Below are 14,805 nucleotides of genomic sequence, written 5' to 3' on the forward strand. Positions count from 1 at the left end.
TTTAAATATTTCTGAGTTTTAAAATTTGTATTATTATTTTATATTTTAATATCTCATATTTTAAAATTTTTTTTCTTATTGTTTTATTGTCTAATATGAAATGTATGATTGCACAACAATTGTGAGATATATGATTATACAACTATTGTCAAATAATTCAACCTTTTATTTAAAATTCTCCTTTTCCCTGCTACCACCATTATTCACTATTATTGAAACTTAATAAATTTTATTTTTTTTATACATAATATATAATTTTTTAAATAAAATATTTTATTAAATATTAATAATATATTATAATAAATATTAAAATTTTTAATTTTTTTATACAATTAAATTTATTAATGCATAACTTTATACTTTATTAATATTTAAAATTTTTAAATTTTTTACTCTCAAATTGAAAATTCTTTACCATTGCATCTTTATTTTATAGTAATAAATTATATATTTAATCAATAATTTTTTATATTATTTTGAATCCTAAAAAATTAAATAAAATATTATAATTTATTTTCATCACTTAATAATTTCAAAATTAAAATCTACATATGAAAGAAAAAATAGTAAACAAAATGAATTCAATAAAAATATACATTCTTTTATAAAATAAATTTATTAGAATAATAGTACTATAAACTATTTTAATACTTGAGTGATTAATTGAGAGCTGCTTAGCTCTTGGAAGTTGCTTGAATAAAAGAGTAGAGTAACAACATCAAGAGCTTTTCAAGTTTCGCCGATAAAACACCTTCTGCTACATCAAGTTTAAAATTCCAAACATAAAAACTGAAAAAATAAATATCAATAGAATTCAATTCCTATAAAATTATAGTTTATAAACAGGGCTACAACTGCTTCATAAGATTAGGATTAAAAATGCAACTACAAAGTAATCTCCAAAGATCTAAAACTGTTATTGGAAACGTTGGTCAAATCTCTTCACACTTGGATGAATGCTCCAGCTGCCTATATACGAAGCTCCCGTCGACTGCTACGGTCCAAAGCTACATGTATGTTCATGGGATCAGGCAAGTGCAAAATTCAAAGCAAAAGCAATTGCCAGACAGCCCAGGTGAGATCTTCTTTTTAGATAGTGAGATGTGTTTCAGTAGAATGATTACACCGTTCTCACACGCTTGGCATGTGTTTCCTTCATCCAATCAAGACATTCTTCTGCAGTTCCTGTGGGATGGGCAAGCTGCCATGCCAGCAATTTTTGTTGCTGCAATAAGGGAATAAATTAGAACCCAGAAATTATATCAGTTCCTCATGTACAGTGAAGAATGTCTTACCCACTCCCTAACAAGTGGTCCTCCGGATTTAAGCTGCAAAACACTCATAATCTCTTTCCCTCCAACCAATGGCTTTGCATCCCATATTTTTTCAAGACCTGTATTTTGACAAAAAAAATATATATATATATATTCACTATCAGAAAATGGACATGCAAGAAGAGAAGCTCCTGGCCAATCCTAAGGGTTCATACAAGACAGAACAACACCAATAAGAAGTGAACAAAATAGGAGGGCATGGGCGTTTATAAGCTTGTATTATACTTCATTTCAAATCCACATTCAAATAAGATGCTCTCTATGTTTATAAGCTTAATATATATCCATCGCTCTAATCAATTGAACACAACAATATTTTTATTAAATTCAAATCTCATAATTCAAATTCTCCTATCCAAACACAAGGATAGTTCATAGGAAATATGGAATTTTACAGACAGGAGTAGGTCCTTACCTAATTTAGTGATGGCATCCTCAACTGTCTTAAATAGTTCTATTCTCTTGTCAAGTTGATATTGCTTTTCTAAAAAATCTTTACTAGAGTCAACGTTGATAGGATATATCAATGTAGATATCAACAAAGCAACTCGCCAAAAATCTTTGATGTCTCGTAGTAGAAATCCTGAGAAGGTAAGGTTAGAATCAGCAGTTAGCCAAACCATAGATCATAAATTCATAATAAATAATAGGTTAAGTAAAAGAAGGTTTAAATAAAAAAACAGTATACAGTCTGTTCAGATCAATTCTGAAAATGATCGATTCAAACCATTTCAGTGCCTAAGAACAGCAACAATATTTAACTCCAGTTTCAAAATTTCACATCTAACAGATTTTTCTTTTAAATGTTGATGACTGGAAATTTTAGTGAAGTTATTAAATGGAGAAATAAGAAGCACTGAAATTTGTACTAGGAGAAAAACATAAGCTACTAAAATAACGAATACACATGCTTTGCAGGAAGACAGAATATAAGTAGGTGTGGCAGCTTTAGATGCATGCCCAACAGAGACCCAAAATAAGTCTTTTCTTATGGTATCCAAAGATTAGATTTGATCATCAACTAATAGTTTCTAGATCTACTTTGAGGATTTTGACAAAGCTCCTCTCATTTAATGGCTCTCAAATGACTATCTTCTCGGTGCAGGTTTTGTTTGCTGTCAACTTTACAGCTTCAAAAACACCTTCATCACTCAATTCAGGCAAAGACAACCATTCCAGCTCCTCAAAGTACCATAGTTTTTCTACACAGATTGAAATTACAACTTAACGATTGAGAAAACAGAATGGAGGTTGGCAATTTGTTATCGTTTTATGGTACTGAATTCATTGGGCCTTGCCTAGTGGTATTAGTTGTCAATATATGATAAAACTCAGAATCTAGATTTTCAATATATGCTATAAATAACTCATACCTGCCAATACTCGGAGTTTTGATGAGAAAGGTACATCAATAAGTTCTAGTCCCCAGTCAACTTCAGCTGGCCGGGTGTCCTCATTAGAGGAAAGCAAATCAACTAAGTTTAAGAATTTCTCTAATGACCTGTGTATCTTCATAACCTACACAAGAGAGAAGAAGAAAAAAGAGAGATTGAAGGTGTATTCAATAAGTCCTCGGAATGTTGAAATGATAACACATTATCTTAAAAAGACATGCAAGTTAGAAACTACAGAGACTGTAAAACTGACTGTTTCAGAATCGCTGGACTTTTGCTTGAGAGAATCTTTGAAGATAAAGTTAACAACAGGAATCTGCAATATGAGAACACTGATTTAGCAAAAAGCATAAGATAAACTAGAACTCTTCTAAAGAGACGCACACAAAACAAGTTAAAGGATAAATGCCAAGATCTCAATCAAGAAAATAACACAAGATAATGCCCAAAATAGAATTTAAGGCTCAAGTGAAATTCCTTGTGATCAAATAAATTAAATTGTTTGTCGATATCACCAACTTCAACTTTGTCATTACTATGCCTAGATATAATACAACTATGGAGTGCTTCCCAACCAATTCCATACAAGAGGAAGGAGAGAACCACATTGGGTGAACAACAAAGGCATTATTCGGTAACAACTTTTACAATAGTATTTAGTCAAACAATAGTATTTAGAGGTTCAGGGAGTGGATTGTGAAAAGTTACTTATTTTAACTTTTGGTTAACCACTGGCAGAAAAACTATAAACTACTAAAACAACTATTATTATCAAAACAAGGACCAAATAGTGTAAGAAGGCTAAATGTTTGTGTCACCCAAGATGAAACAAGTAAAAGAAGACAACTTTCTATCAAGCTGCAGTGAAAATTTAAAGTGCGTAGACATGTATGTGTGTTGACTTGATGTTGCTAAAAGAAGTTTTGATGGGTCAACTCTTTGCTCCTTTGGACCCTGGTACTAATGTACTATGATAGTATGAGGTTGGATTTTGTTGTTTGATAGCTTGCATGTGGGCTTGTATTAAGGCCTCAGGCTCTTCATTTCAATGGAATGAAATCCATGTTCAAAATAATTTTGCTAATAGGCTCTGATGGGTGCAGTCTATGATATATAGCAAGTCATCTAGGATAGTCTTATAATGGACTTCAAAATCCTGTAGATAGGTCGGTAAGGGGCATGTTCCAACCAATGTGGCACAATGACATAAATTGAATTGATAAATTTTATCTTTTTGAATGCCTAATGAGGCATAAATGAAAAAAACCACTGTGCATTTATCAACTTTGACCAAACCCTATTGCTTTTTGGCAGTGTCAACAAATTATGAAATAATAATTTTTTACCAAATAGAAAGGGGGAAAGCTAATAGGACATAAAGATTATAGTCCAAAAACACCAACTCTCTTTATAACATGCTAAAAGTATACCCTTCTATTTATTTATTTATTTTCCATCAATCCAAAATTCATCAAATAAATATACTTTGGCAGCACCATGAATTATTGCAATGGTCCACATACAATGAATAAACCATAAATGATATGTCCTGCACTAATAATCATGCGCCCAATTTTCAATGAATCAGGCACAATGCTTGTGTAAGACACAAGAGTCCAAAAGTAAAGAAACAAAAGAATGAAGCAAAGAACAAACACAGAAGATGCAGAAAAGAACAAGATACATACCTTTTTACCCTTCTCATCCTTGTATGTAGTATTTCTGAATGGAAGGAATAAAGCTGCATATAAAGAGAGTCTCCTTTGTTCAACCTAAAGGTCAAATACCAAAGGATCCATAACTCAGTATGTATCATATATGACATTACTAAAAACGAAAAAGAAGAAGAGAAAGAAGAAAAAGAAGAACATGTGTGAAAGAATGAAGTGGAAACTACTATCAGATAATGCCAACATGGGAAGGTAAGAGTTCAAAAAAAGGAAAAGAGAGAGAATTAGTGGCCTTCACTCACAGTGAAGAAAGAATGCCCAATTAATTGAATAAGATTCCATGCAGCATCCAAGTAAGCAATACAGAGCCTATAAAGGGCAAACAGATCCTATGAGTGTGAGAAACACAAACATTCCTATAATATAAGGTTGCTCTATATGCAAGGAAATTCTTCAAACCTAAAAATGCTAAAAAAAACCGCAGAAGTGTGTAAGTTTCATACTAATAAGATATCAAATGAAATTAAAAAATTATAAAAAAGAGGAAAATTATCATGATGATGAATGTACTCATCACAAACTCTAATTTGGATTTTGATACTGCTTTGATTCTCAAACTTCTCTTTTCCAAACTATGCAGCAAATGCATATTCCATAAAAACATAAATATGACTCAATGATCAATGATTTTAAGACTGCATCATACTTGTGGCATCCTTCTGACATTGCTGGCTCAACCTTTGGAGGAAGACCAAAGACAACCCAAAATAATGTCAAATCCGCAATGTATGTAACAGCTTTAACAGGATGTTTGCCAGAGATCATGAGATCAATCTGCACAGAGGAGACCAAGAAGGTAAATACTGAATAATAAACAACTATCCCATGGTGCACATGGACATGGGAAAATCCTTCACAAGCAAGTTAATTGTCTTGGCAGAAATAAAATAAAATTTGATGAACTTTCTTAACATACTTCAGTTCCAATGCGCTCTTTGCTAATTTTTGCTGCAAGGGCACTTTTCACATCATCACAAGCAGCAGCTGCTTTGAGTTCTTCGTCTAGTATGAATTCGAACCTTGCACCTAAATAACCAGAAGAAGAGACTCTTATATGTACAAAATACTGGATGTCAAAGAGAAGCAAAAGAGGAACTATAGCAAAGATGCATAAAATGTTACATTGGCAAAATCACGCCATGGAGCTGCCCATGTATTTCTAAGCCAATTCAGGTGATCAGCATAATATACATGCATTCAATGTTTTCAAGGATTAAGCTATTGCTCAAATGTGTATGGTAATTGCAGAGCAGTGACCAATAAATGTTCCCATGGTTGCTATAACAGAACATGGAATTCAAAAAATGGCACTGGTAATTCTATTCTTAAATCAAAACACTATTTCTTGGAAACCCCATCTCTTTATAAGATACAGAGCATGATATTAAGAATACAAAATAGAAATACATATATACAACGCAATGTGGATATTGTGCTATTTGAAATAATGCAGAGCTAGAAAATAACATGCATTTTCCAAAAGCATGGACATCCAACTTTCACCAAAAGGCAGAAGCAAACCAGTAAAAAAGGTGCTTGGCATAATAAACGAAAATGTAAATTCGTAAGTACCAAACCGAATAGCTCGAAGAACTCGAAGTGGATCATCCAAAAAAGTAGCCTTTGCAGGTAAAGGAGTTACTATTTTTCCAGTTTTCAGATCTTCAATACCTGCAAAAGATAGTAAATAAAAAGAAGGCAATAGAAGTCACAACTGACAATGCAAAGCAAATGACAAATTTTCATGTGTAGCAAAAAAGAAAAAGTACAGCAAATAAAAACAAAACCAACCTCTTCCAGTAAGGTCTTCTACCAAACAGGTGTTAATATTATAGAACAAGCTAACAAAAAAGAGGAAATCATGTTAATAACATAGATTAGTTCAATAAAAGAACATAGTTATCACGAAAAGTATGTGTATAGCTTGAATCAATTTAATTGTTTCCAGTCGAAGATACCTGTTAATAGTTAAATCCCTTCTCAAAGCATCCTCTTTTGCTGTGCCAAATTTCTGCAGTAGAAAAGGAGTTGATCTAGCTATTGATAAACTAAGTAGATTAAATATACATCCTATATAAAATAAACGTTCGATATGTATGCATATATAAACAACATTCCCAAATTTCTTTTGTTCTCTTTACTTTTTCTTTTCACACTAGAGGGACAGTTCAGAAACATTAAAGACCACCATCTGATTTTTAAAAATTGGGGTCAGCTACTTGAGATGTAAAATAAGCTCATAGATTACTCTCTCTGGTGTACACCATGCAGGTTGTTTCAAACGTTTGCCATTACTATTCGGTAGTCATCAGTAAATTTTGAACTAGAGAGGGCTCCACAGCTTCCCAATTGCAGAAGCTATTCTACATCTTACAACTGATGGGGTCTGAATAGGCACACTTTTATAGTTCCAATGTAGTCATTTTCCCAATTTTGTCAGGCATTTTGAAATCTACGTGATCATGCAACTAAAAAATGTTGTACGAGGAATAGATAATAATATAAGCAAAAATGATGAATGATGAAAACTTTCTTCATAATTGGGTCATTCTTATCAGATCCCTCAAACAACCCAAAAAAGAGAAAATGCAACCACTAAGGTATCTATGTTTTTAAGAACTTCATAACAAACATAAAATATTTCAAGGACACAGGATTAACTAACTAATAGACAAGTTCATGCTATTTGATCACATACCATTGTAGGAATGCGACTGCCCTCACTATAGTCTTCACTCCTTAAGTTCACAAAATCAATCCATAAATCAAAAAGGCGCATCCGTGCAGTTTCTAAGTGTTTGGACTGTTCAGGATTCCTGAAAAAATAGAACTATATAAGACAATGGCCATAACACAACACACCTTAAGACAGCTAAAGTTAGACTAAGCACTGATAGTCTCCAAAGAAGTCTAGACACAATCTAATAAAAAGGAAGAAATAGTATGATATACAATTGCTGCAATTAAGAGATCTTCAAAACTCAAGATGATTTATTGCTTTACTGTGAGAAAATGAAGTGCCATGCCATCCATGCTCAGCTGTCAACAAGTAGTATATTTGCCCAAAAGCCAGCACCACTATGCTAGCAAATCATTAACTACAAGTTTACCAGCTCAATAGCCACCATCTCCACTGTCCAGCATGTGCTTAACTAAATATAATTTACTTTAAGAAATTGCCCTACATATGTTGGAGGCAGCTGAGATCATCTCAGACGCCAACAATAGGCTGGTGTATCGACAGGCTTCTACAAATATTGATCAATGTGTGACCTCTTGCAATTTTTGTTTGATATGAATAGGGGTCTGTTAAGGAATTCATCTCATGCAATAAAGTATAACATTCATATCATTATAAATATCCAATTCAGTGTTTTATAATTTCATTGTTACTCATGCCACTCAGTACGCTTCCTACGTATTTCACTCCAAATATAAGCACAAAAACTATGAATATGCTTAGTATAGTTAACCTAATCAACTAATTAGAAAGTGAAAGGCACAAAGTAAGACAAAAAATATACAAATTTTCAGGTAAATAGACCATCAATATCTTCTCAAATTCCCAAATAGAATCGGCTGTCAAATAAAATTAACTCATTATGGAAGAAATGGATTCCATACCGTGGAATAATACCAAGCCCCTGTACCTCTTCCCCAGTAGATAACAAGTATTCCCTGACCTTATCAACAAACTCACTGCCCAACATATTATCAATAGCAATATCAATGTCATAACATTCCTTGCCTAGAAGCTGCAAATGAGAAAACGACAATATTAACAAAAAGAGTATACAGATAAATTATCATATACAACTCCTAGAGAGCTAAAAAAAGGTTTCCGGATTACAATAACAAAAAAATGTCCTTCCAGTATTTAACACCAGAAACTTTTCATCGATTGCCCCAACATGCTTAACTCACATGGCCAGAAGAGCCCAACAAGGCAACATCCTCTCATCCCTTAAATTCTCCCATGTCGTGAATACGGACTTTAATCAAACACATGATGGGGCTCTTCTGCCAAAATTCTAATAAGCAAAAACACCTACTTGAACAGTAGACGGAATTTAAAACCAAACGACGATATTTCTCATATAATTACTGACTGACCTTATCACGAACCCAACCACCTGCAACACGCAGCTCGGTTTGGAGATTGAATTGGCGGAGAGTGTTGAGAAGTCGATCGAATATCTTTTTCTCAATCTCCGTTAATTCAATCTTGTCCCTAACTTGAACACGAACAGCTGCTTCCGGTGACGATGTCCCCATCGCTCTGCAACAACAGCGACGAAGAATAACGTGGCGTGGGGCTCTGGTTTCGGTTGGGAACTGAAAGTTTCGTAACGGGAAGGTTGGACTGCCAGTGCTGCTGCTACTGAGAAAAATTGGAGAAAGAAGAAGACGAAAAGGTTCGAGCTTTATAGCCGCGTTCAAATATGGTCTCATGGTCTTCTAGTCCACATAGGAGAGTTAAGGAAGCTGAATCCTGAACTTATGTTTTAAGCCCGGTTCGGACCGGAGTGAACCGGCTTAACTATGGTCTTCTTTGTACTTGTGTTCCAAGTTAATTTTTGCCTAAGATTGGATTCTATCATAATCGGGATTCTTTAAGAAGCTTCGGTCACCATCAATTAAAATATATTAAAGTGGACCATGATAGAATTTATTTATTTATATTTTAAAAAAAAATTAAATATTATTTAATTTAAATATATTTTTATAAAAAGTTATTAAAAAATAATTTAATTAAATTAAATTAAATATTACTTATCTTTTTCTCTTTTATTATAAAAAAAAATCTTTAACATTTGAAAAATAAAAAATATCAATTAAATAAAAATAAATTTTATATTTTTTAAAATTTTAAAATTTTTATTTGAATTATCCCAACCAAACAATATCTAATACATTAAAATTCCAAATATTTTTCATTGGATGAGAAATTTGTTTAATACATTGAAGAGTTGAATACGTTTAAAGCCCAATTAAATTTGATATGAAATTGTTGGAATTCATTTAAATTTATTATTTTGGAATACATTTAATTTTATAAATTTTAATTAGTAATTTATATTCTAAAATTTTAATAATTCTATGAAATTTAAATTATTTTATATATATTTAGTTAATTATTTATATAAATAAATGTCAGTAACCGATATTCACATAGTGTAATAAAATGTATTTAAAGAGTTAAACCATATAGTTTAATAATTTTTTTTAAATACTTATTAATTTATAGTCTTAAATACCTATTTTGTGTCAATTTTTTAAACAATAAGTCATTTTCCATGTTTTGAAATTTTTATTACGATTTCTATATATAAATTTATTAATAAATTTTATTTTTTAAATTAAAATTAATTCTCGTTATAAAATATATTTTTATATGTATTCAATTTGAACATATCTTAATATAAGTGAATTTTTAGTAATAATATGCAATAAAGTTTTTCGATGAATTCAAATTTACGAAATAATATTTTTATTGAGTTTGAATTTTATATATTTAGAATATGTTTAATTTAGCTAGTAAATGGTTACTCCTAGAGTGGCCAAATAAAACTTAGCAAATCTTATTATTATAAAGTTTTATTAAAAAATATTATTTTATTAAAAAAAATATTGACACAAAATAGTTTTTCGGTAAATAATTTCTCTATAATAGTTTTTCGGTAAATATTTAATATAGTCATAAACACTATTATAGAATATATCATTTACTTGGCCAAATAATTTTCTGTAAATTATTTAAAAAAATAATTTCGGTAAATATTTAGAATATATTTTGATTTTTTTTAACTAAAAAAAGTTTTGTTTAATTTTTTTTTATAAAAAAATTAAGAAATGTGGATATGATAGATCGATTTTGATATTTTAACTTGCTATATCAAATTATACATTTGGTGTTTATAGAAGATGATAAAAAGGGTTAAATTTACTTTTGAATTATACAATATGATTAAAAATATTAAAATTAATTTTTTAATTTAAATTTACACCTAAATTAAATTTATGATAAATAATGGTTTTATTTAGTATTTTAATAATAATTTAAAAATAAATTTAGATTGAAAGATTAAATTTAATATTTTTAATTTTATAGTATAATTCAAAGTAAATTTAATCAATTTAAATCAAAAAATTAAATTTAATTTTTTTAACTCTGTTGTAAAATATCAAAATAAATTTGACTTTTTTTAGATGCTGATATAATGCTAATAGCAACATATTTTAAAATGATAAAAAAAAAATACAAAGGATGGAGAAAATAATAAATGAGTTATTAAATTTGAAATTAAAAAAATTATTATGTGAAAATTTATTAATTAGTATTTTAATTTTAAAAAATATATTAAAATATTTTTGACATTTTAAAAGGTTGATTACATAGTGTCTTTATTAATTTTGCTATTAAATATTTTACTATTTAATTTTTATAATTTAAAAAAATTATTAATTAATTCCTCAAATTTTTCAAAAACTTATTAATTAATTTTTTTATTTTATTATTTAATTTTTATAATTTTAAAAAATTATTAGTTGATTCCTTAATTTTTAAAAAAATTATTAATTAATTTAATATGGACATTTTTAATTTTTTTTAATATTTAATATAAATGATCTAATTAATACACTTTTTAAAATATCAAAAATATTTAATACATTTTTTAAAATTAAAAAACTAATTAATAAATTTTTCATATCATATAAATTAAATAGTAATTTTCTATTTTCATAAAACATAAAACTGAGAAACAACAATATTAACAAACGCAAACGCAACAAATTAATAGTTTCTGTCAACTTTTTCAATCACGCCATAATATTTTTAAATCCAGGACTCGACTAAATTAAATCGAAATACAATTAAAAATTAAAATGCATGAAAACGAACACAATACAGTTTACTTAATATTTTTCTTAATTAGAAACCCTAATTAATTTGGGGAGATCTCCTCATTTTCTTTGTGAAATTTCCATACAGAAGCCATTATTCCAGTGGAACTGGAACCAGAAGATTTACTCTTCCTTGGCTGCTGAACCTGTCATTAAAAAAGTAATAATTCTGTTATCTCCCATCATTATATAATTAACACATTATAAGATCTTAATTTTAATCTTCGATCAATAAAAAAATCTCTAAATATGATAAATTAGTGCGTAATCAAATTTATTAATATTAGAGGTGAGTATTCGGTCGGTTCAATTTAAAATTGAACGAACTGAATAAATTGAAAATTAAAATTTTAATATTTATGAAAATCGAACCGAACTAATTTTAGTTAGAAATCGAATCAAATTGAACCAGTTTGATTTGATTCGATTTAATTTAATTAGTTTCAATTTTTAATAATTTTTTTATTTTTTATACTTTATTTTTAGTATTTTAAAATTTAAGTAAAATATTTTAATTTTAATATAATTTAATTTATCTATATTATTGAAAATAACATATTATTATCACTAATCAGTTCGGTTCGGTTCAGTTTTCTTAATTTTTTCTAATCAACATTAAACTGAACTGAAATAACTGAAAATTTTAAAATTAAAAATTGAATCGAACTGAAATAAATAAAAAACCGAACCGAATTTTCAAATTAATTCGATTCGATTAATTTTTTTCAATTTGAACCGAATACTAGTTGCGTATAATTAATATCAAGTTAAATAATAATTACCCTCTTAAATATATTTTAATATTATTTATTTTTATGGTAAGAAAAATAGAGCTTTAAAATATTTAATTATTATTAAATTTTAAGTTGACCCCAGTCAAAATTTGAGTTGGTTAGACTAACTATATTTCTATTTTTTTCATTAATTTAATTTCAAAATTACCATTTTAAATAACACCAGTAACACTAGCTTTAGTGAATTTTATTTTTTAAAATAATCCCATTAATAGAAAAAAAAAATCCAAAGTTATCTTACCCTTTGCCTTGGCTTGCTCTTTTGCATCTTCACGGTCTTCAACTCCTCAGGTCTGTTTTTCAGGTAATCTCTTAATTGCTCATCATTCATTGCAGCTATCATATCAGTCTATTACAAAAAACAAAATTAAAAAGAAATCATGAAGTAAAAAAAAAAAAAGTAATAATTATCTAGGGATATCGTAAATTCATTTAAAAATAATTTTTCTAACGTAGCCAAGGGCGAGCAGCAAGTCTTGCTTTCTGTAGTATAGTACATGCTGCGTTTGGGAAGGAAGAAGCAATCCAATGAAGGTAATGCCATACCAGAAAAGCAGCTAAGAACGAAGCTCATAACGAAGCTAGCGCAGCTAAAGGTCTAACAATCAGCTAAGGAGGGTTATGTGCAACAAGCAAGCAAGGTGAGCTAATGAAAGCAATCTATCAAGTATTCTCAAAAATAGCTCATACCCATTGTCTGAGTTCTTCTATTTCTTTTTCTAAGACACCTTCTTCCTTATCAGCAAGATCCCTCTTCTCTTGCCAAGAGATAGGTGGTGGAGGCTCTATTATTATCTGCTTTTTCTTCTTTCCTTCTTTGAAACTAGACATATTTGTATACAATAATAACGGAGCAAAGTAGTGAAGTTGATGAAGAAAAATGGGTATGGATTTAAAAGAGAACCAAATGTAACGGTTGCCTAAATTATATCAGCAAACACAATAAACCAATTTTACGTTATGGAAGTAAAGTGGTAATAGAGCCATTTCATTTTGTTATGTATTGAAACTCAATCTATAACATGTGAAAAAAGCAACCATGAATATTTTTTTTCACTTATTTTCAAAGAGATGATCATGCAAACATTATATGGCAAGTTGAAATGAAATATTTTATTGATAAGACTGTGAACGTAGTGTAGAGTGAATAGAGAAGAATAAAAGTAATTAAGTTTATCTGAGTAAATCTGAGAGGTCTCATGTTCTAATCTCCCGATCCCACTAAAAAAAAAAATTTAAACTTGCCATTTTAAGAAATAATTTCTGTCATAAAAAGCTTTAAATCATCTAAACAGGAAATTAAATAAGGGATTTTATCATCTAATAATAATAAAACTCAATCGTTAGAGAAGACATTGTTGATGAGTTCAGTAAAAAATTTTCAATGAATAATTTTTTGTAAATTTTAAAATAAATATAGAGACATATATCCTGTTTAATAAAAAAAAGATTTTATATGAAAGTTAGCTCTGAATACCTTTAACGGTAATATTATATAGTAATATTATATTTGAAAAGAAATTTTGAGAGATAAATTATGATTTTTTTAATAGAAATACAAAGGAATATCTTACTAAAAAAACCTTATATTCGATCATTAGAGAAGATATTATTGAGGAGGGCAGTCAAGAATCCTCAATAGATAATCTTCTAGAAACTCTAAAATAGATAATCTTCTAAGTTCTAAAATAAATATAAGGAGATATCATGTTTAAATTAAAAAAGAAAAATTGAGTACTTTTAATCATAAAATTTTATTTTTAAAAAAAATTTAAAAGATAAAATATGAATTTTCAAAGACTTAAATAAAAAAAATTTAGGTTTAATTCTTAGAGAAGAAATTGTTGGGGAGGGAGTTAAGAATTCTCAAAGAATAATCTTCCGTAAATCTAAAATGAATATGGATAGATATCTTACTTAATAAAAAAAACATAAAGACTATCTCGATAATTTAAAGTTGGCTTACGATATCTTTAACCGTAAATAACGTATAAATTTTTTAAAAAATAAAAATTTTCTGCTGAATAAAAAAAAGCCGTCTTTCTTAACGAATGAAAATTGACTTTAGAATACCTTTAACCATTAACATTATATTTCTAAAGTGAAATGAATTTCAAATAAAACATGAACATTGTTTAGGGTAAGTTTTCTTTCTAAATTGTGGAAAGTAGGTTAGGCTTCAAAATCTATAAAACCTTCCTTTTTTTTTTATTTCATCAAATTAATAAGTTAGAGAAGAAATTTCTTTAACGGTTCAACATTCAATTTAGAAAGAAGGTAAAATATGAATTGCTATGAACTTTGTTTACGATAAATTTTCTTTCTAAATTATGAAAATTAGGTTTTTGGAGCTTTTAAAATCTAGGATAATTTATAATATGGTCCTTAAAATTTAATAAAACTCACAGTTTAGTCCTTACTATTTTAATGTAAAACAATTTAGTCCTTAAGATTTCACTTGATTAATAAAATAATCATTTTGTTAAGATTCATTAATAAACTATAATAATTTAGCCTTTAAATTTCACTTTTTATACCACTTTTATTTTTTAATCTTTTGTATCAATTTAAACCTAATAACTTAATTTCTTTAATTATCAATGGTTATATAGCTTTATTTATATTTAAAAATCTCTAATTTACTTTG

General features: G+C 28.6%; 2 protein-coding genes across 3 annotated transcripts; both read right to left on the minus strand.

Moving 5' to 3' along the window:
* Nucleotides 1-710: 710 nt before the first annotated feature.
* Nucleotides 711-8,962, minus strand: LOC110606749 (tRNA nucleotidyltransferase cca2). Of its 2 annotated transcripts, XM_021745725.2 has the most exons (15): nt 8,572-8,958; nt 8,083-8,213; nt 7,157-7,274; nt 6,417-6,469; nt 6,250-6,299; nt 6,031-6,129; nt 5,375-5,484; nt 5,105-5,232; nt 4,701-4,767; nt 4,417-4,500; nt 2,982-3,044; nt 2,708-2,852; nt 1,750-1,917; nt 1,296-1,393; nt 711-1,225 (listed from the first exon to the last, which is right to left on the minus strand). In XM_021745725.2, the coding sequence occupies exons 1-15, from the start codon at nt 8,908-8,910 to the stop codon at nt 1,121-1,123; spliced, it is 1,758 nt and encodes a 585-aa protein (XP_021601417.1). In that variant the 5' UTR covers nt 8,911-8,958; the 3' UTR covers nt 711-1,120. The 2 variants fall into 2 exon arrangements, with proteins under 2 accessions (XP_021601417.1, XP_043809354.1); XM_043953419.1 differs by lacking the exon at nt 711-1,225 and having other exon boundaries at nt 1,296-1,425; nt 1,691-1,917; nt 8,572-8,962.
* Nucleotides 8,963-11,405: 2,443 nt separating this feature from the next.
* On the minus strand, nt 11,406-13,081 carry LOC110606198. The gene is made up of 3 exons (XM_021744957.1): nt 12,849-13,081; nt 12,400-12,507; nt 11,406-11,510 (listed from the first exon to the last, which is right to left on the minus strand). Exons 1-3 carry the CDS (start codon nt 12,987-12,989, stop codon nt 11,406-11,408), a joined length of 354 nt encoding a protein of 117 aa, XP_021600649.1. The 5' UTR covers nt 12,990-13,081.
* Nucleotides 13,082-14,805: the final 1,724 nt, after the last annotated feature.

This window comes from Manihot esculenta, chromosome 18, assembly GCF_001659605.2.
Source record: "Manihot esculenta cultivar AM560-2 chromosome 18, M.esculenta_v8, whole genome shotgun sequence".
Classification (NCBI taxonomy): Eukaryota; Viridiplantae; Streptophyta; class Magnoliopsida; order Malpighiales; family Euphorbiaceae; genus Manihot; species Manihot esculenta.